The sequence below is a fragment of the Xylocopa sonorina genome, chromosome 15 (assembly GCF_050948175.1).
Source record: "Xylocopa sonorina isolate GNS202 chromosome 15, iyXylSono1_principal, whole genome shotgun sequence".
NCBI lineage: Eukaryota > Metazoa > Arthropoda > Insecta > Hymenoptera > Apidae > Xylocopa > Xylocopa sonorina.
The window spans coordinates 3,956,892-3,982,091 of record NC_135207.1 but is presented as its reverse complement, the minus strand read 5'-3'; the positions used below and the strand labels follow the sequence as shown (position 1 = coordinate 3,982,091).

At 49.2% G+C, this 25,200-nt stretch overlaps 1 protein-coding gene across 1 annotated transcript; it reads right to left on the bottom strand.

Moving 5' to 3' along the window:
* Positions 1–224: 224 nt before the first annotated feature.
* LOC143430580 (uncharacterized) lies at positions 225–2,824 on the bottom strand. The gene is made up of 3 exons (XM_076906923.1): positions 2,715–2,824; positions 862–1,204; positions 225–542 (listed from the first exon to the last, which is right to left on the bottom strand). Exons 1-3 carry the CDS (start codon positions 2,733–2,735, stop codon positions 301–303), a joined length of 606 nt encoding a protein of 201 aa, XP_076763038.1. The 5' UTR covers positions 2,736–2,824; the 3' UTR covers positions 225–300.
* Positions 2,825–25,200: the final 22,376 nt, after the last annotated feature.

Sequence of the window (25,200 nt, the reverse complement as noted above, 5' to 3'; positions counted from 1 at the left end):
ATCGCGTGAAACGTGGACGCGGAGCGAGACTGTTGGCAACGAATTGCTACTTCGACGAAGGGTTAGTTATCGTAGGAACCGTTTCCAAGAGACGAAACGAAACTACGCGTAGTCGACAATAGCGTGGCTTTTATTCGGGTGCATATTTATTCTATATTTACAACGCGAACGATCTCGATCGTAATGCTCGCGGCTACCAGAGTCGATGACGGAAGCCTTTTGGTATAGCAGAAACAGGAAACGTCGAGACGTTACGTAACCAGGTACAAAGCAGCGGAGAGTCGATCGACCGCAAAAGGATCAGTAGCCCTCGTTGGCGGTGTACGAGGCGACGTAATCGTGGACGTCTTGTTCCTGTTGCGTCGTAGCCTGGTGATCGTGAACTCGAGCCTGGCCTTGACCGGTATAGACATCAGCAGAGTGGTCGTTCTTGCCGGAAGTGTGCACCACCGCGTGAAATCCGTCCTTGTCCGCGTGGTAGCTGACCACGCGAACACTGCCACCTGGCTCCTTCACGCTGTACTGGCCAGACACGTTGCTTCCTGCGGAAAGGAATGCTCGTGGACAAACGGAAACCGCGAGGACCAATCCCTGGACTCGTAACGGGAAGGTGATTAAACGTCAGAGAAATTTCGCCAGTAGCTTAGCCATTAGCACAACAGAGTCAGCGGGTGAGAAACTCTTCGTCCTTTTTCACTCGTCCACCAGCTGCCTCTGTCCACGCGAATTTCTCTCGCGATCCAGTCGTACGCAAATTCGCACGCGACACACTCTCGAAGGAACCACGATATACGAAAAAGTTTCTCTACTCGACGAGGTGTTGCTGTAAGAGAATAAGACACGCTCGTGTCCTCTGCTCACCGTCTCGCCTCTCCTTCTGCGCGTGGAAGTCCCCAGTGCGATGGTCCTCGACTCCGTACGCGAACTCGTACCTCGGATGCGCCACGTAATCCAACGCGTGCCTCTGTTCTCCTTGCTCCTGACCGTGCAAGTGATTCGAGTTCTCCTCCTGGTCCACCTCGTACGGCACTTTCACCTGGATCGCGGGCCCCTCGACCGGTCCGTGGAACTGCAGGTACGAGCTGGCCAGTGAACCCTGCAGCGCTGAGTCCTGTTGCCCGTGGAAGACCTCCTCTTCGAGGGGGATCACGCCTGCTCGTGATCGATGGCCCAGAGCCAACGCGATGGTCAACGCGATACTGACCTGCGGCAGAAAAAAGTCGACATCGTAAATACCGCTCCGTGTAACCACCTCGAGAGCCTTCCTACGCCAGGAAGACTGATAACCGCAGGATTTGCTGGCTATTGACGAGAGAGAATAGTCTGAGTTCACAGCGATCGCGTGGTTGTTCGTGCTCGAGGAACAGGACAGATGAGATATCCGATAGCTCCAGGTGAATAATAGCCTCGAGGGAAAGTAGCTGACAATCTTGAACTCAGGCTGCGAGCAGGAACGTCAACTTGAATTCAGTTAATCCTCTCGTTGATCAGGTTTTTTTACGCGATCCACCCCTCGCTGTCGTTCGCGCGCTCCAGATTGGGTCCAATTGAATGTTATTTCGACGCGGTTTCGCGATAGAAAAGGGATTACCGCGGACTGATCGCGATCGACGAATTAAATCGCATACACGTGTACCATTTTCGATACTTTAATTATGGCTGGCCGTATGTTGCGTCCGCGAGGAGATCGGTTAAACCGCAACGAAAGCAATCGAAACACTCGGCGCACTTAAAGCGACAAATTGATTCCCAGAGGCAATAGTGGACGAGCGGTGGGACAAAGGGAGACAGCACGAGTGCACCCATCTGAGATGTCCCAGTTTTAATTACACCGATTGTAGGGCGCACAGGCGCCGATTTCCGATTCGAAAACAAACTCTGCTTGTCGATTATACCCGGCAATAAAAGTTTCGCGATTCGTCATTCGATTGAAATTCGATTCTCCCCCCCTTGCTTTTGTGCCCGTTTCACTTTGTTTTCTCGTTTACCGCTGGCGAGCGGAATTATTGAAAACGATTCACCGCGCGGTATCGATGAGGGTATTGAAACAAAAAAAAAAAAGAGAAAAGAAAAACCAGACGCGGAAACGATAGGAGACGCGAGATCAGGGTAATTCGATGTCATTTCGACCGCGGTGTATCCATTTGTCTGAACGATTTAACTTAATAACGCCCCATTCGTAACGCTGTAACGAGTATTAAATCGCGTCGAACGCGAACGTAGTAAACCACAGAGAGGGGTTAGAGAGAAAAAGAGGAAAAAAAAAATGTCCACCGGTTTTAATTACGCGACGCGAATCCGGAATACCAAGCAGCTGGTCCAGTGTTCCGTGACCGCGACGCAACTGCGCGGCCCTCGAAACTGCGGCACTTCGTTCCCCGCAATCTTCATCCCTCACAGAATTACTTATTTCGTTCTCGTACGTGTATGACTTCCCTTAACAAGGAACCTGTTTCTTTGTACACTGCCGTTAATTGGACCCGGGTACCAATTGAAAGCCAAACTTCCTTCTTGTTCGTGTTTCTCCAATTTTATTTAGCACTGGTCCTTCGTAGAGAAAAGATGAACCGTATCCGCGTAAAACGGCACTTTCCTCGGCTCCAGCTTCGTTCTATTCTTCAGCCAGTTCGTCTTCCTCTGTCCGCGGCTCCTCCAGCTCTGTGGCCTCTAAATTCCCCGAAATCGCCCGGAAATTCTCGTCCAGGATACTCTACCTTGATCCTCATGCCTCCCATTACGATATTTAAGGCGGTCAAGCGAGAACTGCCACTTTCCAGCGTCTTCTCTACGCTTTTATACCAACGCCGCGATGCGCACGTTCCTCGTGTACGCCTCGTGAACACACGCGAGTCCTCGAGTTGTACGACGACGGCCCCTCGTGCGTGTGACGGCCTCGTATTCGCGTGGAAACCGGTGAATTTCGCTCAGATGTGGTCAAACTGGACCTCCCTCCGCCTCGACCTCTCACGTTCGTAACGGAACCGATCGTCAACGCCAACTGCCAACGATTCTACCTTGCTCTTCGTTCTATCGTCGCAGAAATGACATTCGTCTATGGTTATCGATGGCACGACGCAAGAATGGTAACGAGCCATCGTGCGATCTCGATTCAACATCGATTGTGCGCGCACTCGAGAATCGTAAGCACAGAACCAATCGTGCTCGATTCCAGCGACGCGTAAATAGTCCTCGCGAGGGGATGGATCATCGTTGAAAGTTATCAGCTAATCTCAGCCACGGTGGCTTCTCAACTTTTAAGGAGGCATCGCTGTGCGGCTTCGCTCCTTTTGAAAAGCACGAAGCCCAGCGTAGTCCAGCGACAGCCAGGGTCGAATAATCCGCTTACTCGGTTCGAGCCAGGATTTATTTGGATTCTTAACCCCTCGGGGTTCCCACTCGGATAGAATCGAGTCGTATCTACTTTAAATGCCTCGATCCAGCGACAGTTTCTTCCGTCCTCTTGAAATGCTGCCTGTCTCGTCCGTTTAATAGCGCCGTTTAATTCCTTTATTGGGCTGTTTGTTCCAGTTTCAAATGCCCTCGCGTTGGTTATCCGACTGTCCGTTCTCCAGCTTCGAGCAACGCCGGTTTGCGCCTCCTGAGCCAGCGTCGTCGCTAATCTTGCGGCACCTCCGTTTCCAGGCCGTTATCTACCGGAAGCCCCAACAATTTATTCGATCTGGACTTCGAAACTAGAACCACACCTGTCGCTGATCAGTGGACATCGACGAGAATAATTAAACGTGTGCAGAATGTCTGAAACGACAGATGAAAAGCGTCAACGCGCAGAAGTTAGCAACGTTTAACAGGCAGACTGGAAAAATCGGATGAACAAGGGGTTGAGAGGATACGCGGCAGTTTGTGGATATTTACGGAAGCTCGTTTTAGAGCGACGAGGAAATAAGAGAACGTAGCTGCTCGTCAGTGAGAGGGAGCAGCTAATTTGAAAACTAACGAGTACACGCTCGAAACGACGCTGCTGCGCGCCACCTGCGTTATTTGACCGTCGTAAACTTAAACGCTCGAATTTCTTTCGTCTCTGCTCGCCCGTCCGCGCGCCGTTTCCAATTTCTGTCAGCGGTCGCGAGCATAAAGGGCTTTGTTGATCTGGAAAATAAAATCCCAGCATTAAACCAGTCCAGCTATTTCTCTGGGAACGCTCTGGCTAATGCTCGCGCCACTGCCACTGACGTTTCTGCCCCCGTTCAAGGGCTGGATATTGCGACACAAGTTGCGCACCGCTGCGGTTTACCAGAGGGTATCCCCTGTCCCATTACTTCGATTTACGTTCCTCTTATTTCGACCGTCTCTTTGACTCCGTCGAATCGTCCGCGTTGCCTCGACCGGAGAGCGTCGTCTGCGGGGCTGCGAGAATCGATCGCGATCGACAAGTCCATAAAGCACTCGCTCGCTCGACCGTGCCACCCGGCCACGCTTTAGCGCCAGGCGTAAACGTCGAGACCAACGGCTATAGACAAAGTTGTTTGCATTTAACGAAAGCGGCGTCGTTGATTATTCGATTTCGCGCGGCGAGCCGTGCCAGATGATGCGAAATAGCTGATATACTGGCCGCTCGACCCGTCCAGGTGAAGCACATAAAGGATCCTCGCTTTCACGAGCCGGAGCCAACCGGAGAAGTTGGACGACCGCTCGAAAGAAATCTTTCCTACGACGACGCTTCTCCTGTCGACGGTAAAAATCGCTGAGCAGTATTCCGCGCGTAAACCATCGGTTTTACGAGCGAGGAATAGTCTTTTCTCTTGGAATTTCTTTGGGAATAAAACTCCTCGTATAATTCTTCACTGAGTGCGTCTAAACGCGAACGAGAGTTGCCTTCGAACGCACGCACGGAGATCGTTGTAATCGTTTGTTGAATTTCGTTCACGATCGATTCGAGCATGGCTGATTGACGTCTACGATTTGAAATATTCGCTGTTCTTTCGAGAGAAGGCGTTCAAACACGCGAGTACGTTGCTATTCCACACGAGAATACGAATACATTCAATTGTACCAGTGACTGACCAGTCCACAGGTTTCCAACATCCGTTTGAACAAACGTCCGTTTGTTCGACCAGAAATCGCGAACTCTGTGTGCTCGCGTTTGCTCTATAAACTGTGAATTATTCCTCGCGACTAGAGTGCAGCCTCGTTACGTCTTCAGAAAGCCCATTACGGTATCTGTCTTCTCGAAAAATGAATACCCAGCCAGGATAACAATTATATTTTCACGGTTCGATTGAAGCATGTACAACGATGCTAAAACAGCGCTAATTGAAGTGGGTTCTCGTGTTCCATCCGTGGCACGGGACCGAAAAACATGACTGAACTTCCTTCAGAGTACGGATTTCCTTTGACGAGCGTCTACGGCCACTTTTGCTCGAGCTGTCTCGCATCGAACGGGATCTTTGACGCGAAATTACCCAGTCGAACCGTCGTGGTGGCGATAAACAATGCATCGCCTGAGGGAAGATGGATAGGTTGGTATCGTTGACACACATTCGTTTTGCCATAAGAACGAGTTAACTCGTTCTATTCACGGTAAACTCGTACAGCGTCGAATTTTCGCGACGCGATAACCGAGTCAAGGGGTCGAAGGGTGAATCGACGAATCGACTGAACTTGGAAGAAAGGGAAACGTGGACACGTGGACGATGGACATTGAATCTGAACGTTTTGGATCGTCCTCCAGGTAAACAGGACCGGTGCAACGCGTTTTCATTTCTCCACGGAAAAGGAGAAACCGTGTGTGTAATGTATGCTGGTCACGTAGCGGTTATACCTCAGATACGTATATGTTAAAAGCACGCTCTTTTTATCTGATCCTTTATGGAGTATAATACGGTATGCGGATAAAAATAAGAGGATCATCCGAGTGATAAAATTCAGAATACGATCAAATAAGTGGGGCTAAATGGAAAACCAGAGTCCTGGGATTTCCTCGATCTGCTTATCAATGCTGAACAATTTCGTCGCGTCTCGTTGTCTCTTCTCCTTCTCTCGTACACGCACGGATATATCATTCATCTAAGACACTGTCGACCGAATTACTCGAGGCGAAATATTAGCTTTTTACCAAAGGAAGCAAGTCTCGAATCTCACAGCGCATCCGAGGATTTTCACGAAATTTCGCGAAACATGCAACTTCGAGAGCGACCAGATCAAGAACAAACCCTTTAATTTTCCAGGAGTAAATACTCGACCGTGCATTTAAATTCCCGGCAGAGCATAATGCCGGGGCGGAATATACGAGGCAGAGAGCGAAGAACACGCGAGATACACGACGATAAAATCAGACCAGTTACAACGATATTAAAGGGAGACGGGCTGGGAGGGTTACCGCTTTATTAAAAATCACTGACGCGCGCTTGTATATGCAGCGATACGAGCGCGATGAACGTATCAGCCTCTGCTAATTTATCGTCTGGCAATATCTGAGGAATTTATTTAATATAAATTATATAAGGCGAACGATGCGCGAAACGGGCACGGTGACTAAGCGAATTTCTTTGACGGCACTGCTGATGTCGCACAGGGGTTGGAAACTTCGATCAAACGTGTCGAGTACGAATTATACCGCGAGATCGATTTTTATACGCGGGTCAAGCACCGCGCGGATAATATTGTTGTTCAGTCACTCGTTAAACGAAAATACTCGAGCGATTCGACGCGATAAACGATTCATTTTATATCGTCGTTCGAACAATTGGAAATTGTTTCGAAAATAGATTTGGTATCCGCGACGTCGTACGCGCGATCGTAAATACTTGCTTCTTGACTTCTTTCGCACGTTAGCGCAGTTGAGGCAACGGTTACGCGAGTTTTTATCCTCGATGAAAGATCGGAACAAAAGAGGAGCACGGAGAGGGCAAGAATAGCTGGGCACTGTGTTGACTGCTCGCCACCCCTCGAGTTGTCGGCTGGCTCAATTAAAATTCTCAGTGAAATTTCTCATTTAGTCGAAACACTTACTCTCGCGAGCGACCATTCGCGAGCTCGCACGACAAACGGAATTTCACCAGGCCATTTTTCCTAGAGCGCAGTTAACCAAGGAGGTCTAAAAACGGGTAAGGAAACGCAATTCCGCGCCATCCTTTTTCGCGTTATTGCGGTTGTGTCAGGCGTTACCAGAGCGCGACCCCGCGGGGCACAGGAAGGCGATGAAACGTTAAAAATGCGGACTATTAAGAGCCAATGTGCCAGGATACCGTTTCATTTGCATCCACGATAACATATTCCCGTTATTAAAATACGGAAACGGTCGGTGTCTGCCAACGATCCTCGCCTCTTCTCTTCCCTCGTGGTTATTATCTGCGCGTACGAAGCCAATCGCGCGACGACCACATCGAGTCGACAGTCGATTCTCGAAACATCGAATGTCATTGAGAAACGTGCGTAGAAAATCTTGATTTTCAAAATGCCAACGGGAACACTTTATTTTTCCAGCAATTTTATACGTATCGATCGACATAGTTAAGCGTGTGGATTAAAGCGACGCAAACGAAACTACACGGTCCGACGTTGATCAAATAAAAGCAACGTGATTCAATTTAAAACAATTTGCTCTGCGACTATTCTACGATTCCACCTCGATGGTTGTCTGTTTGAAGGTAAACTAGAACGATTTTCCGAAAGCAGACGATTCATTTTGATAGACTCTTTTTTCAATTTTATACGATGATTCGTCGGATGTGTCTTTCAGTTCGCCATCGATAATCTTAAGAGAATTGTGATATCATATCGTGATGTTCGCCTCTTACGATCTAATCTTCGCTCTCATCGCGCACTCACGCGACATCCGGTCACGCAGGACATCCATTACGTCCCTTTTCTTCTCGATTTCGATCGCAATCGAGCAACGTCTTGAGAAAAAAACCGACTCCGAACAGGTGCTGGATAGAAAAGCCTCGACGCCCTTAGCGTTTCGTTCATCAATCTTCATTCACCACTACTTAATTACCGACGTATCGCATGAAAAGGTAGATCAAGCATTGTTTCTACACGCGCTGGCTTAACAAGCGACCGGCAATTAACGTGAAAGCGGTAAGCGATAAAGGTGGTTCAATGCGAGGCTAATTAAAAGCGACTCGGTCTTGTCGATGGATCCACGAACGTCTATGAAGTCCGTGACAAGGCTCCTTCTTCGTGCCACGTACAATTTCTCTGCAGACACTCTCAGAGGATCCAATTAAAAGGCGTACGACCCTCCTATTATACAATACAAGAGATTTTCCTCCAAAATCATCGACAAAATTTTGTCGTACGAAAACTTTACTTGTCCACGAATCCTCCACCTCTCAGGTATTCGTTCCAGACGATCACGAACGACGACGCGCGATTCTGACGCGTCGACGAAGACACGGTCACGAATATGGCGCGTCACGATCCAAGATTAACGCATTAGCGAGTTGTCAGGGGGGACACGCGTGCACGGCTGTCGACGCGCGTAAATCAGAGTTCGAGAAGCGAATTTATACGTCGCGCTTGTCACGGTCGCGCGGCCAAGCGCAACACTTTCGCCCGCTGCTCGCAGCGCGATCTTAAGACCTGTTGATCGGGCCACAATCGAGCTCCTCGTCAACGGACAATGTCGAGCACACGCCTCGTGGCGAGGCGAACACACGTGTGTCAATTTGCTGGCGCCCAACTAATCCCAGCGCCGCGCAAACAGTGCTGGACGGCCACGCGGTGACGTCGATCGGCCATTATGCGATCATCGAGTGCGGCAGGCTTATGGGGCGCCACCTTTTTCCCTCGACCCCCCCAATCCCTGTCTCGTTAAGCGATTAACTTAATTGGACTCGTTTCAGTTATCGACGGACCGCAAGTTTTTCGCAGATTCAGTGCACGCTCGATTAACTGCGAGCGTACGCTAAATAATCGACGACCATCGTCGATTTCCGATCGACTGCGCGACGCTCGTTCGAACGATGACGCTCAGATTTAATCGCGACGCGGGATATCGGCTAAACCAGTGGAGAACGCAAGACGTATTCGCGGATTTCGAGTAAATAGCAGTCATACCTCGGTGACTTAATGCACTTGGGCGGCTTACGTTATTGGTGGTTCTACTGTAACGCTTGCGGTAATCCTGCTACTAGCTACAGCCAGCGCTCAGCGTCGAAGTCGAGGATCAAAGCCTTTGTAATTCCATGGAACGCTACGTAAAAGCACTTCGAACGTGTCACCAGTGGACGTGTACTTTACGAACACGTCAAGTTCCTGTCGGAAGTCTTACGGACGCGCGACTAACGAAACGTCGACACACTTTTGGATTAAACTGGGGCTAAAACTGTCCCTGTATAATTTGTACACAACGACGATGCGACGGGTTCAAATAAATCGCGACGTACCTGAAAACCCGTCGAAACGACGAGCAACCAAGAGTCACGTAGGAACACATATATCAGACAAGTTTCAAATGGCGACTTCTGCTGTTATCAGCCTTCTTACTCATTTAATTAACCTTTCGATTGGTGACGATCTAGCAACGTAATGACCAGGAGCAATCAGCAGCTGTTCTAAGAGACTCAGTACCTTTCGAAAGCTCGAAAACAAACAGAAAGCTAGCCATGAGGGATTGGATCCAGAAGAGGGATTCTGATTAAATCTTAAGAATTCCTTCTCGTGCTTTTCTACCCTCGATCGTCGACCCACCACGGAAATTGCTTCCCTAACTGTATTAACAATTCCTTCTCTAATGACATTTTTAAAACAATCTTCAATAACACTGCACGTGTTAAAAAGCTACTTTCGTACCATGCGTCGAGATGGCGAGAAAAGGGTTGAAACCAATTCGTAGATTACCGCATTAAACCCTTAATTAACGATCGTTGCTGACCGGTAACGACATACGGGTAAAAGTAATCAATTTATGATCGCATCGCAATTGAACCGCGTAGGAACTCCGTGGTGACCCAATATGAACGGAGTCTAATTAAAGTTCAGATAGGCTCGTCCAGTACGAAGCGATATAATGGAGAACGGGACGGGGAACCAGGTCCGCCACGGTCCAGAGTATCATTAATTTATCGTGGCACCCCCAGGGGCGCCAAGATCCCACCCTCCAGAAAGAATCTTGCGTGTAATTAAACTCACCGCGAATCCGTGTCCAGTCAGGGGGTTCGAATATTGTTTTCAGATTATCGTTAAATAAACGCCCCGCGGTGTAGCACGAAACAGTCGACGAGTGGCGAGGCGGAAGAAAAAGGAGAAACGTTAATAACGTTCTCGATATCGGTTCGATTTTAATTATCGTCGAATATGTTTGCCAACCTTCCCCGTCCGCGGAATCGATTATTCCTAGCCGACGTTTTAATTAATCAACGGTGCCGGTTAATGCATCGGTGCAGCTGTATTTCAGTCTCGTTATCCGTCTCGTGCTCTTATCGCGCTGATCGTCGGGTAATAGGCGAGCTAGCAGCTGGTTTTTGGACTTGGCTAGAAATTTCGTTTCGACTTCCGGCGATAACGGTGACGAATCGCGAACTGTACGAATCTTTCTCGCTCTTTTCGCTCGTTCAACGTCACACGGAGCCCTCGCGGATTTTTAGACGGTCACGTCTGTGAAAGGCCCGGGTTGCTCCGATCAATCAACCCTTCTGACTGATATTGGACGAACCGCGGCAGGCGCTAGCTGGCATCAATCTTTGATTATCCATCCTTCGATGCTTCTGTAATCTTGCTTCTCCTCGATTCTCTTCATCTCTGTCATGAGCAGGTACACGCGTCGATTTAACGTAAAAATAATAGTCGTCGATGCCCCACAGTAAGGGTGGATTAATCGACTAATTAAAATCCTCGAAGGTGTAACGTTTTTTCGATACGAATACATTCATCTAGCGACATGCGATTTTTTTTTTCACGTAACGAGCACAGGAGGTGAAACGGAATCGTCGTTGGGATTCATCAGCCGCGGTATTCCCGGTTATTAGTCGCATACTAATTATATTACAACCTTATCCTTCTGTTCCATTTAACGCCAGGGGTTTTGTTATTCGCTGGCAATTTATGGGCGCAAGAAGTGAAACATAACGAACGTAATATCCGTACGAATGGCGCAGTAATTTTCCTTTTATTTTATGTAACGTACAGCTCTTTCTTTAATGAAAGTTTTTTTCGCCCGCTCGCCGCAGAGAAGTTCGTAGACAGCGTTAAGTTACCGTCGCGCGACACACTTTGGACGAAAACGCGAGGTTGGGACACGCTGTGCCACTGGCGTACCTCGCCCCCAGGTCCAACGTATATAAATAATTACCCGGTGTAATTAATTTTTGGCGCCCGGCTCCGCGGGACTCCGCAATGCTCGCTGATTGCCCCGGAATGGGAGGATTACGTAATGTCCTGTAACAAGTCGTTGTATACATTATAGTCGGTCTCTGCTTAGTAATTACGATGCACCAGCCCATGATGGTAGTCAGCGTGATCCTGATCTAGTTCATGGTGACGATAATGGTCACGTCCGAAACCGGGGTAACCTTTAGCGTAATTACCGCCGCTTTGAGTGTGTCCATAATAATAATCCGGCTCGTGGCCGCCGATACCTTCGCTGTGGTCGTTACCAAACTTGTATTTGTGATTGCATTCGATATCATCTTCTTTGCCAGAGCCGTGGCCACCACCGCTGTCGCTGTTATGGACACGCGAGTTACGATTCGCCCCGTTGTTTCCGTAATGGTACTCGAACCCGTCGTTGTAATTAAACCCGCCGTGCTCGCAATCACCGTGATTGCACAGGTGGGATCCGTCATTTTTATCCTTGTGCACAAATCGAACGCGATAGTAACCGCTGTAGTCGTCTCCGTTGCCGTCGTGATTCGTGCCATCCGTCCCGTGGTGATGACGATGACTGTAACCGTGAGTGCGATGGTAACCGCGTTGGTACTTGTGCTTGTAACCATCGTCGTTGTCCATCTGGCCATTTTTATTCAATTGCTGATGGTCGACTCTTTGACCAACCTGGTGATTTCCATGTTTCGATTTGTGAGTCGAGGTATTTTGTACATTGGCACCTGATTTTTGAAAAGTATCGATTAGTATATCGACGATTTGTGAATCGAGAGGATCAATGGAAGATAGTTGCGATGAGAGAGTTTCTATGATAATTTGTTAGACGCGTTGACTTTCTACTGCGTCTTTATTTGACCATTTTTCATACCCAAAACGGATTAACGTTTGTATACTGTATATTACCATCCTTGTAATTGGTATGCGCATGTTCGTTCTTGATACCGTCGTCTTTAACACTGTATGCTGATGCATATCCCTTATTAACCTTGTAATCTCCGCTGTCATCGTGACCTTTAGCCTTCCACACTGCTCTCGCTGTTCTACCTCGACTAGTGACCACCGTCGGTTCGAACGTGAATGCACTGCTCGCCAAGTCAGCGAATATCGGTACCATTAGCAATATTAAATGCGATATCTGAACAAAAACGAAGAGCATATCGTGAAACAGAAAATTGTCGAATGTAAAATATTGTCCCCTGCTTTGTTGTACCTTGATGTCCATCGGTGGTCTTGGAAATCATACGTCGTTTATTACGTTCCACTGACAAACGTAACTACGTGACTAATCACTTCGAACGGGCTTTTATAGGGGAAATGTTCGCCAGGAAAAATTACGTGATACTTTCTTTCATCGAAACGGACACACCTCGGATAATGTTACTTAATCATCACGCGATCGATCATTCAAGGGTCACCGTTCTTTCGCTTCGTTCAGACCGTACGGTTTAATGAGTCAATTGATTTTTGTGGGCGCGGCAGCTTCGATTTGTTTGACCAGTCTTGTACCTCTCTGGTCCCAGCCTTTTTCTCGGACACTTTCTAAATTCTTTTCTTCGCTGATAGACACAGATTCGTTAGTTACGATGCACACACGTCACGAAGGGAGCCGTTTTGTTTTTATCTGCGCGCAAAATTTCCCTACCACGGGAACGATCTCGTATCGTGGAGAACTCATTCTTGAAGTGTACTTCCCTCGCAGAAAATGGACCGTGGGATATTTCTTCGGTAGAAATCCGATAAGAAGTTGTCTACTGCAGAAACGGTATGCTGATAGGGATTCTTTTGTACCGTTATTCGTTCGGTTAGTAGATTGGATCGATCGCGACCATTCGAACATTCCGTTCGAATTCGAAAAGTAACGAAAGAGCATCCACTCTTCCTCTGTATTAGCGGTATCGTTTCAAGTAAACCGTGAATGTTTCGTGCATTCGTAGAATATCGAAACGTGTAACAGAAATACAGAGAGTACTTGTGATATATACGAATACATAAGTGTACGAGGTGAACTGAGAACGTTGCATTCAGATTGAAACAGATACTGTACATTACATTCGAAATTCAGAGTTGCATATCGCTGACGAGACGATCAAGTCGCTCGTAAACACGGCACGATGGAACGTCTATCCTGAAAATGGCTGCTTCGACAGTCGACGGACACGGGGGATGGGGGATTGGTCCTCTTCCTCTCGAAATAAATTATCCGTAATCGATGGTCAATCGGGCCGGCTGCAATTCAAACTTTCGAAATCGAGGACTGGCGGAAGCGGTTCCGTCGCTAGGAAATTATAGCCAGCTGGGGGATCGGTTACTAGCAGCGCTTAGAAAGTAATTACTCCAGCCGAACACGGCAAAAAGTTCGGCGCGCGACGTTGTTTCCGTCAGTTTTCAACTTATACCGCGATACACACGGAAACATTATCATAAATCGAGTTCGTGGCGTATACAGGAAGGAACCGCAAACGTTTATCGCTTTCTTATTCGATCCATCGAAAGGGAGAATTTACGAGTTCGTTAGATTTTCCAGCTGGCTTCGCCTCGAGTTTACTGCTGCGCGCGATTTCCAACGTAGAAAGCTCCTCCCGTTCTTTTATCCCGTCCTTTCTTCCTCTCCATAATTATTCTGTCATCTGTACGCGAAAGTTTCGTCAAAGATGCGCGGCTGCGGACACGCGATACCTCGCCAAAGGCAACAGGCAAGCTCTCACGGCAGCTCGAGCTGCTTACGCAGCTGAAAGAAACGCGGTGAAGTTTCTTAATCGATCGTTGAACATTCCTCTAGTTCTCGCGAAAGAATTCCAGAGATTCTGCACTCGAAACGGCACTCGCGAGCGACTCTACAGCGACTATGTTAGCGCGAGGCAATTCCAGTGGAAAATGGTCGCGCGAGTCGGCCATGAAATTTTTACAGCGCAGACAAAGCTATCTCGTTGGACGGCGTTCCTGGATTGTCTTGCGAGCTTCCTTGAAATATTGTCCTACTGTATTCGTTTTCTCTTTGCCCTTGTTACGTTGCTCTGAATAGCGGGAGACCCAGGAAACTTTGGGATGACCGAGGGAGACGCGTTAAATCGCTGGACAATGAGCGTCTCTGAAATTTCGCTGCTCTCAAATAACAGCACGTATCCCGTTTAGGGTGAAAGCAGTCCCAGAAACTTAGTTCTGGCTACGGTTAACGCGAAGCTCGTAAAATCGTGCGAAAAGAACGTCGCCACACGCGTGCGCCATCTTGGATCAGTGGGAGCGTCTCGAAATTCCGTCGAACAACGGGTTGCGGTATATAATTAGCCATCCTGCGAAACAGAATTCTTGTACCAACGTCGGTTCTCGTCAAGTGGATCACGTCAGGATCACTAATTTGTCATGATGATGTATTGTGATGGCGTAATTAGAAGTTGTCGCCTCATGAATTACAACGGCGCGTGCGAGCAATTCTTGGCTTACCGCGCGATCCGCACACTCTTGTACCTTCCTGAGAACGTGACACAATTGGGCTATTACGGCCATTCATTATACCGTAATTGTATTCAGCTTAATTTCGTGTTACGTTTTCACAGTTGGAAACAATAGTGTGTCCCTTGACGTTACTGCATTGTCATTACTGCGAAACGCAAGCCTCCCAGAGAATCCGCCCGCGTTCCCAGCCGAACCAACCGCCGCGTTATTAAGCGGTTTTAGGGGCGCGTTTAAACAGTTCATTCGTCGTTGAATACTTTCCACCGCTACGTAACCGTTTGCCTCGTGTTGCATCAAAATTTCGAGGCTCGAACGGACGTTTCACGTGTGCAATCGATCGTTCGAGAGCTACCTTGGGCAAACGTGACCAAATCTGACGAGACATATTTCAACCAGAAGAGCGCGTGAAGTCAGTAATCGGCCAGCGAAACGTCGGTTCGTCCTGCGCCAGCCATCAAAGTCTTTTACGATCGATGTCGATGCACCCTTCGAGGGGGTGGTCGCTCTGTAACGTCGCAACGATTAAAGGGCTCGTCGAGCCACGGTCGAGCGTGCTTCGGCTACCAAGTTACAGGGCCGCTGGGGTACGCGTCGACGACCAACTGTACATAATCATCTTCGTCGTGAACAGTCGTCTTCCCGCGTTGGATTTACGAGAGCGAGTTTACGATTTCGTCGCCAGGATCGTAAGCCGCTCGAGGGCCGCGGAAATCAGCCGCGTACGTTTCCGGAGCTTTCAGTGATTAATCGGGAGATCCGAAGCTCGTTAAGAGCGGATCTGATTACTGCTCGCGCAATTCGCGTGGTTAATATGTATCTGGGCACCCGTAAGCTCTGGTTAAGGCGAGGCTTACCACGTCGAGGAGATCATGCATCAAAGGGTTATCAGTGGAACGATGATGGCCTCTTCTTGCTCGAAAGGTGACGCGACGATAATTTCTTTCGACAATTTAAGACAAAAGGGGAAACGATTAACGAACTTGAAAATTGCATCGATCATTCTGGTTATTACCAGGCAATTGATAGTCATTAACGACTTTTAACGATTTTATACGATCGTGTACATGCTCTTTAATCTGTTTCAGCGAAATTAGGCAGGTGAAATCGCGTAGAAACACCTCGAAAACAAGATCGCGTATGCACTTCGAGTTTCGTCGATCTTGCATTGACAGAACGTCTGCTGGTCAAGTGTCATCGACGCGCGAATGAAACAACTGTCGCTTTTCGATCGCCTCCACTCCTGCTCGCGTTTAAATCGTGTTCTCGCATCGCACTCGCATCGATAGAAGGTAGACAAGAGCAGGGAAAAGCGGTTGCAACGTGTTCGAGCTAACGATCAGGCTCCTCTCCGCGGCTAGATCGATCTCCACCGTGGTGAAATCCAGAGGGACGCTAGACGCTTCCCGACACTGCGTTGCTTGGCCCCATATTGTAATGGAGGTTATAGCTGGGGTTGATCTAATTGTTGTCATACAACACCTCACCGTTGCCGTCGACGTCCCCGAAATAACAGCGTTGTAAATCTTCTTTACGGCTCGTTTTACGAAGGTGTTTTGGGGAGGGGGTCAAGTGTCTCCCGTATCGAGGGAGGGTCGTGGAATTGCTTTGGTTTCGCACGAACGCAGGACGAGCTTCCCTCGGCTAATAAAACCGAAAATAGTGCCGCCGTCGTTCCGCGAAGGAACGGTCAACGGAATCAATACGTTTCACTCCCTTCTCGTTCTTTTTATGTCGCGGCTCGAGTAACATATGGCCGTCACGGTGTCGAAACGAACGATCCTGGCCAGTCACGCCGTCCATGCATTATGCAAACGATTATCCCGCATTAGAGGGCAGCAAACGTTCGCCTAGCCCTGGGTACGTCTCGCACGAACGCGGTTCCTCTGTTCACGAACGCGTCTACGCGGTGTGTTCGAACAGTCCACTGAATCGCGACATCAACGACATGGCGTGTTTCGATCGGATCGAGCAATCACTGGCGTATCGCGACGTTGACCCTTGAATTTCGTACGCGTGGGTTTTCTCAGTTTCGTTATCCGTTCCACCGTTACGACATCGTTTTTATCGCGATCAGCTATTATAAAGGAATATATTCGAGATCAATCAAGCGATTTATTGCTGTAACTCGAATCGAACGTACGAATCGAGATGAAAGACGCAGGTGTCGAGATTCTCAACGAAGATGGTGAAAGAAGAGGAAGAAAAACTACCATAGATCGTCTCGCTAATTTTCCTACACGGTGCTTCGTTCGCGGCTCTTGTCAAGCGCGACGCGGTGAAAAATAAAACTCGTTAACTGTCCATTTATCTAGCGGCAGCGACCCTATTGAAATATTCATGCGAATCGAGGCTGCCGCTAACAATAAACTTGGCCGATGCGTCCCGGCAGGTAGCCTCGCCGAATGCACGGCCAATCGATTGCCCCCGGGGGCTAAAAGCATCGTCATGCCAACGCTGGACGACGTCCCGACAAAATACGACGGGATATTAAGGATTCCTGGCCCTCCGTTACTCATTCCGTCGTTAGTCTGTACAGGGGCCACGTATCTTCGACTGTCGCGTTGCAAATCGTCGGCTCGCGTACGGATTTCCATCGTCCTCGTTGCATTCGTCAGGTAATCATCCTTGGACAGCGTCCTCCTGCACATACGAGAACAATAAAACCAGCAAAGAGGAGGATCACGCTTGATGCGAAATCCTGAAACGTTCGACTCTGTCTGAAAGTAACGCGCACAATTGTTCACCTCCTTGGAGCTCGCGGCATCCTGCACTGATAAATGAGAGACGCGAAATGACGCCTCTAAATTAGCTATATTTCCGCGTGAAAAGTCATTGATTCAGTGCACGGTGGTAAACGAAACAACCACGCGTGTAGAGGCACACCCTCGCTAATGATGAGCCGCATCAGGAACGCGCTCGCTGAACAATCGCGTGCCGCGTGCGCGGGCCCAGTTTGTAATCGCGCTGATTCGGAAACAGTGCCAAAATGTTTCGACGACATTGCGGTGGACAATGGCTGAATGGCTTTGATCGCGTTACAAGCTTGGGAGGCTGCTCTCCGTTAACCACGGAAATGAAGCCCGGTTGGAAAAGTGCCGGCAGCAATTTTTCCCTCGCACACGTCCCTCCTTTGAAGCTACGATGAAAGCAGCGGCCTTAACGTCGTTATTAATTTTAATAAATTATCTCTCCTCCCTTCCGAGGGCTCGATACGTCGGGGTAAGCAAGGTTTTGCTTTCAGACGGCGAGCTCGTCTCCTTTCTCACCCTCCTCCACCCTCGCATCCGTTTCCCCTATCACTGGCGTCTTCGACGAGCAGGAATTCTCCTGCTGGCATCCCCGTGACGTCGACCAGATTAGCAGTCGCGAGTGCGCCAGTTTCTTTCGTTCGTTTATCTGAATTTACAGAATTAAAGCGCGGAAGGAGGATAGCCAGAGAGGATTGGCCGGCGACGAAGCTCGAGCAACGGGTTCCAAGCGTGCACGGCTGTGTGCATGGCGTGTATACCACCCCGCGAGGTCGCACGGAAGTCCCATTCGGGAGGAAATCGATTCCCCCTCTCGCATTGTCTCCGTCGCCGGGAAATTCCTTCCTGCGCGCGCGAAACGGCCAATCGAAGGAATTTGCTCGCAGACCCGGTGCTCGCTTTCACCCTACTTTATCCTCGTTTCGCCAGCTGAACCTTTGCCTGCTAATTGCGCCTCGTTTTCCTAAAGGCTTCGCGCGGGCCCTCGAAACAACGCCGCGTTATCGCGTTGCAATTAAAACGAGAGCACGGGTTTCACAGGATGATTCCATGCGAAAGAACAGGATGGCGTATTCTGTCTCACCCCCTGGAGAGACTGGTTCGCGGTGATTGCCGCGTGATAACGGATAACGCGAAACAAACCTCGGTTGTTGAAGAGAATCGTAAACTTTGCTGTTCGCGAATACGCGTCCCTCTTTTCAGCGAAAGCTGGTTTTCAGATTCACTTTTCAGCGTCTTCGAGTTCGACGATTTTTCCACTGTCCGCTTACTGTCTCGCGTGTCAGCTTCCGGCGAGACATTCCGACAGATACTTTTCGAAGCAACCACGGCTTATTCGGATCTCTCTGCGAGCAGATATGTAAAGCTTCTGACTCGTTCTTTAAGAAGAGATAGAAGCAGGATTATCTGAACTGAACGTGGTTCATGGTATTCAAATGATTGAATATTTTCAGATCGATCGTTCTAATAATGGATCCTCGAAAACGTAAACGTCCTCCCCAGACTTTCTTCTTTCAGAGGTTAAATATAAAGGATGTGTATGCGAGGATGATCAGACGAGTCAATCACCGATACGAAACAATCTGATCGATACCGTCAGTAGGTGAATACTGAAGCTACATTCGCGTTTAACCGTGTCACCTTTGAATAGACGAGAGCTGGACAAGTACGTGCCTCCTCGTTACGATTCTCAACGGCGTCGAATAGGGAGGGGAAAGGATAACCCACGCAATTTCGTGGGATCTTTCTCACTCTCTCTCTCTCTCCTGCGATCTCCTTTTTCCCTCCCTTTTGATTCGTACCTGAACGGAATTCTTAAAGAAGCTCGTCGTGCTAGATTCGCGCACTGATTCGTGACCTTTTACGTGCCACGTCCCAAAAGGTTTAACTCCTCGGAGAAGCTAACGAGAACTCGATAATCTTCGCCATATTTGTTTCTGATCGAGACGAATCACGGTCGATTCGTTCCACGCACCGCGTCCAATCGCGCATACCATCGTCTGAATTTTTAAACCTATCCCTTCTCATTCTGGAAACGAGAAAAACCGACCAAGACGCGAGAAACAAAAGTATTCAGTACGCCAGGTATTTCTCAGCAAAACTCTTCCACAGGATCTAACGAGAACTCGATAATCTTCGCCATATTTGTTTCTGATCAAGACGAATGACAATTGATTCGTTCCACGCACCGCGTCCAATCGCGCATACCATCGTCTGAATTTTTAAACCTACCCCTTCTCATTCTGGAAACGAGAAAAACCAACCAAGACGCGAGAAACAAAAGGACTCAGTCCGCCAGGTATTTCTGAGCAAAGCTCCTCCCAATGGACACACGGATGATGTTCGCAAAGACGAGCAGGGTTGAAACGAGCGACGCGTTGTACCAGTTTCGTACTGTGTAGAAGCACACTGGTCTGACCAAGTACAGGCTACTACCTTCCAGCTACTTCTATGAAAGTACGATGCAGCACGAAATCGTTGTCCTAGCGTTTCTAGTCCTGGTCCTGGTCCTGATACCGTCGCTGTACCGACAGCAGCTCGAAAGCTCTTCACGCTCGAAGGACCAACGCTGTACGTACGACCGTGCGTGTCGTTCGCTGGCGAAGCGAACAAGCGCGTCGAGGACGCACACCCTGGCTGGCATCCATCGGTCTCGCTGGTGTGTTTGTACAGCCGCGCTTGTCATTTCCATTTTGGTGCGCCGTTTAACAATAGGATTACCACCCGCGGTACGCTCTCGTCGCGTATCTGTTTTACTTACTCGACACTCGACGGTGAAAGGGGTGTCCTCCTGGTGGTCGAAATATGCCTGACAAAATAAGCCACCACGTGGGTTCTCTCGCCCCCAACGAAAAAGAGATACGATGAAAAATTACATCCCCTTGCGCGTGGAATGAAGACGAATCGCCGCAGCTCGCCTCCTTTGATCGATTCCCGCGCTCCGACTGTCTACCGCGAGATTGCTTAATGTAAGAAAGCTGTACGGAATCTGAAAACTTTCCTCCTGAATTAGGGCCACTTTATCGTCGACCAGAGGAATCTCGCGTCGATCTTTTCGAAGACAAATTTGTCCGTCGTCGAGGGGGATGAACGCGCGGAAGCTGCTTCGAGATGAATAGACAAGAATGTAGTTACGCGAGCATGATCAACGGGATTCTATAGCGTAATACGTATTCTAACGAGGTTTCGTGCAATATGCGGCGTATATTTAAGCTGCTAAAGGTATTTTCATCTCTGTTCGAGAGGTCGATGCGTGAGTGGCTTCGTTGAATTCTAATTGAATCAACTGTTCCCTCGATACACACCAAAATCGTATAATCGTACGAACCGCTTTATAATCGATTGCCCTCGAGTTTGTCTCTATAATGAAACCCGGTTGTTGTGCACGTCTAATTGCTCTAACCTCGATTAAATATAGTCGACGCGCCGCTCGATCGGTTTACAGCGGTACCACTGTAACGAATTTACTTTCCAGTCACTTGTACATTAATCCAGTTGCGACGCTTCGAGCAGCTGGCTATTTCGATTAAATTGATACACGACGGTCGTTATTATTTGATCGTCGACGGTAGTACGCTGTCGTTCGAACAAATTTCTTTTCGAGTTCAGAGTTCCTCTGTAAAGAGGAGCTCACGGTCACCAGGAAGCACTCGCTGCAACGCGTTCACCGCTAACTCCTCTGGTTGTTCACCAAAGAAATCCAAGGCGACCTTATTACGCGTTCTTACCGTTGCACGAGCAACATGTAAATGTTTTTATTCTCAGGAACTGTCGCAGACCACTCGTAAACACAGATGGTAACTGGCTTAGCCTCGGTTTAACGTTCGCCAGGAGCATAGTCGTCAGCTCCAGACCGCCGCCAAAAGGCTCGAGCAGTATTTTTTAGCCGACTTTAGCGTCGTGCACGAAACTTGTATTACCGTACTGTAAAAAAGAAGTGGAGGCTGGTAAAAGGGTTAATAGACCGGCACTGCGAACGACTGTCATTAAGACTCTCGATCAACGACAGCGTCACGCGGTACGACATTCGCATGAACGATGACTGCATCGAGCATTCGACTGTTCTTCAAGAAAACTTATCGTTATCCATTTCTAATTCAGTGGTTCACGACAAAGACAAGAATAGTCACCGCGAGTTTAACCTTCTTACGCCTTTTTATCGCACTTCTCCACCCTCTTTCACCCCTTTTTCCCTACGCAAGCACGCAATCCTCATTTTCACCCCTCAACTCTTACACAAGCAGTTTTTATACAACGCTTTTTCCACTCATTGTCCCCGTGGAGCTGTTAATTTAGCACGTATCTCGTACGACTGCCAAACTCGCACGTGTTTTTCACCTCGATCCAGCGTTCTCCATGTTTCTCCACGCGATACACGAATCTCCAATCGCCTTTAAATACCGCGTCCTATCCAAGGCACTTGCAGTCGATCCTCTTGCGAGTATACGCGAGATCTCGAGGCACCCTGACTTTTCTCGCGGACGCGTTGCAAGTCTGAACCGATTCGCCTCCCAACGCGAGACGCCTGAACGCATTGTTCGAGCCTGTTACCGCAGCAGCCGGGTATTCCTCGAGATATATCATTCGAGGACAGTGATGGTTCTTGGCGCGCGGTTGTCAGTCGCAGCCGTAACACTCGGGCAGGCTGGTTTTGCGCGGAAGTCGGCCGATTCGCAGACGTTTTTCGCCAGCCAGTCGCACTGGTGACAACTTCGCCGACGTGTTTGCCGCGCGTTATGCCCGTGACACACATCACATAACTTTCTACGGTTTTTATCGCTGGCGCGCTGGTGAAAACGGCTGGATCTCCCGCAGCCAAGTCTCCCAGCGGTGGATATTTATTGTCTCGCGACTGGCTGTCGCGAAACCGCTCGTATCGGGACGAAACTTTCCTCGTCGACACGCGCCACTCTCGTTTAGTCAAATTTCCAACCGTGCACTTTTCCTGGTCCCTTGCCCTTGGTGTCTGCGTGGTATTCCGCTGTTCCTTCGACCAGAGGTCCTTTGAACCGTCCCCCTTTCACGCGACGTTAAATTCACCGGGTGGAAAGCCCGTGGCTCTCGCATTCGCCACTGTGCTACACGAGACGTTACGAGCGAATGGAAAAGCAGGTTACGGTAATAGGCGCGAGCTTGCTGGTAAGTAAGAACGCTGGTATCCATTACGTCCTGTTAACGATAAAACGTTTTGCTGGTTCCACGGCTAGCCGGTTCCGCCCAGTCATTGCGTGTACTACTCCCGACGCGATTTAATATCGCGAAAATCTCCAAGACCCGACGTAATTACCCTGCCACCCCTCGCGGTACGCCCGCCCCCAGTGAGCTATGTATCAGCTGCTAATTAATCGCAACACGCGGCCAGACAAATTGCGCCTGCACGGACAGACACTCCCCGTGGCATCCTGTGCGCGCGTACGGTGACTCGATCGCGGCGAGAACGAAAGTGCTCGTGAATATTAACCGAATTTGAACGCGCACTTTCGCGGGAACGCGTGCACTTTCGAATACCAAGCCAAGGGGAATGAATTATCGAGCGTCGTTGGAGATATCGGTTCGCGAATAAAACCTGGCTTCGCTTTCGTTGAGCACGGAAGATGCTTTCCCTTAGCTGAACGTAATCGAACGAGGTGTTTCATGATCAGAGATCGAACGAACCTTTCGTCTTCTTTTTGCCTTAACGATACTCCGCTTCGTCACGCGTTTGTCGCACGCGATCACCGTAAACAAGCGAAACCATCGACATTCTACGGTCGAAATCGGAGAATCGCTTGTTGGATCGCAAACGAGTAGACGATCGACGAGAAACGTGGGAGACAGGACGAAAACCGCGCGTCTCGAGGAGACGAACTGGACGCAAGGAGAGCACTCGCGAGGTCTTGTTCCGGTCGCACGCTTAAATCGATCCTCCGCGCGTCGAGGTTCTCCCAGGCACGAAGCCGGGTATGCGGCCGCGAGCGTATGTGGAATCTACATATTTAAATAGTATGAATATTAAAGCACGTAGCCGGGACGCACAGAGACGCTTCAGGATGCAAAACGGGGGGTGGGCGGCGCGGGACGAGGGGGTTGCGCGTGCATTCGAATAACGTTTCAAATTGCTGCCTTTATACTTTTTTCCCTTTCTCTCTCTCTCTTTTTTTTTTACTCTATTTGCCACGCTTTAAATCGACCGAACAGAGAAATACCACGTTCTGCGCTGTTCGAGCGTTTCTGCTGACTTTTTAGCGCCGCGAACGCCAATCCGAAAAGAGTATTGCGTCGGGCATTTCAGGTCGGTTCAAGTCGATTGCGTCAATTCACGGTACGCGCGGTCGATGCGTGAATACACGGAAACGAGCGGGATTCGTTTTAAAGCGGAATAAACGGATGGCGAGATAAAGAGCAGATCCGGTGAGAATAATTCGGGACACGTTCCCATAATTTCGAAAGAGCGCCGGCTGAAGTCGAATATTACGCGCGCACGTGAGAGGGCGAGCCCTTCGACGCTTCCTAGCACGTGTTTCCGTAGCTTCGCAAACGCGCACGCATGAAATAAATGATTACCTTCCTGCAAGAGAGCATCAGCGGGGCAACGCTCAGCGAACCTCCGTCTCTTTCTCTCATAAATCAACATCTTCGCGTCGTCGTGCGTGTTCAAAGGAAGCTGGCCTCTCGCCATTTGTACAGCTCTCGAGGAAAGCGCGCGTTGTCTCGTTTACAAAGAAAGCAAGTGTTTGCGATCGCGTTGCTAGATCTGTGCGCGTCTCGAGAAATCGTCGCTACGGAAATACGTGTCGCGTTTCCGATATTCGACCAGCGTCCATCGCCAATCTCTTTGATCGTTTTAATCGCGATCACGCGAGCTAACGACACGAACGCTAACGCGAAAACGTGGTCCTGTATCAGCATAAGCTACGAAAGATTCTGCAGCATAATCGAGCGGCTGGATATCGGTCAAACAATACGTCAGAAAGTGTGTCGGAACGCGAGTAAAAAGTGATCCTGAATCGAGCGATATAGGATATCTAATATCCGAGGCACATCGTGAAGTCGATGCTGAAAACTCGGGCTCGCCTCTTATTTTTCGTCGACGTGGCCTCCCCGGTGGTACGCCACCGGAAGATTTGCTTACATTGGTTTTGCATTACCAGCTTCCCGTACCAGCACAACGCTGGAACGTGGAGGAGCAGGAATCTGGATCATCTGCGCGTGGACTCAACCATAGTGTATATTTAATAAAAACACTTTTGCGCGAGCAAATCTCTCTGGTAATCCTCGCAATGGCTCTCTCGTGCGCTGGCTTGTTTATTTTCTAAACACATGCACACGCTGAACAAACAACCGTCTTAATTGGCGCCTGCGTTCGACTGATGAGCGTCGCCTCGTCTGAAAAATCGCATCGGGAGACACTCGTCTGGTAACTCTCTGCTCGTGTACCAAGTGAAACGCGCGCTTTCTCGACGAGCGGAGAGAATATCCTCGCGGACGAATCGCTCGCGCGTCGCGTCTACTTTTGATTCTTGCAAGTCGAGCAACTTCCCCCGTCGCGTCGCCTCGCCTCGTTGAGTTTAATCCGGATCCTGGCATTATTCAATCTCTTATTAGATGGCTTTCACGGGCGGACCATCGCCACGTTAATTAAGCGGCTCTGTTCCCGCTGGTTTTATTCGAAACTTCCGCCGTGGAGAGATCCATCGTTGTCCACTCGAACAGTGTGTCCATGCAGCCTTCCGGT

Bases quoted from the DNA above. Each gene is read 5' to 3' on its own strand.
- LOC143430580 (XM_076906923.1), bottom strand. From the start codon at position 2,735: ATGGGAGGCATGAGGATCAAG. The intron at 1,205-2,714 runs GTAGAGTATCCT...TTTCTGCCGCAG, and splicing joins TGGGAGGCATGAGGATCAAG to GTCAGTATCGCGTTGACCAT. The intron at 543-861 runs GTGAGCAGAGGA...TCCTTTCCGCAG, and splicing joins GCAGAAGGAGAGGCGAGACG to GAAGCAACGTGTCTGGCCAG.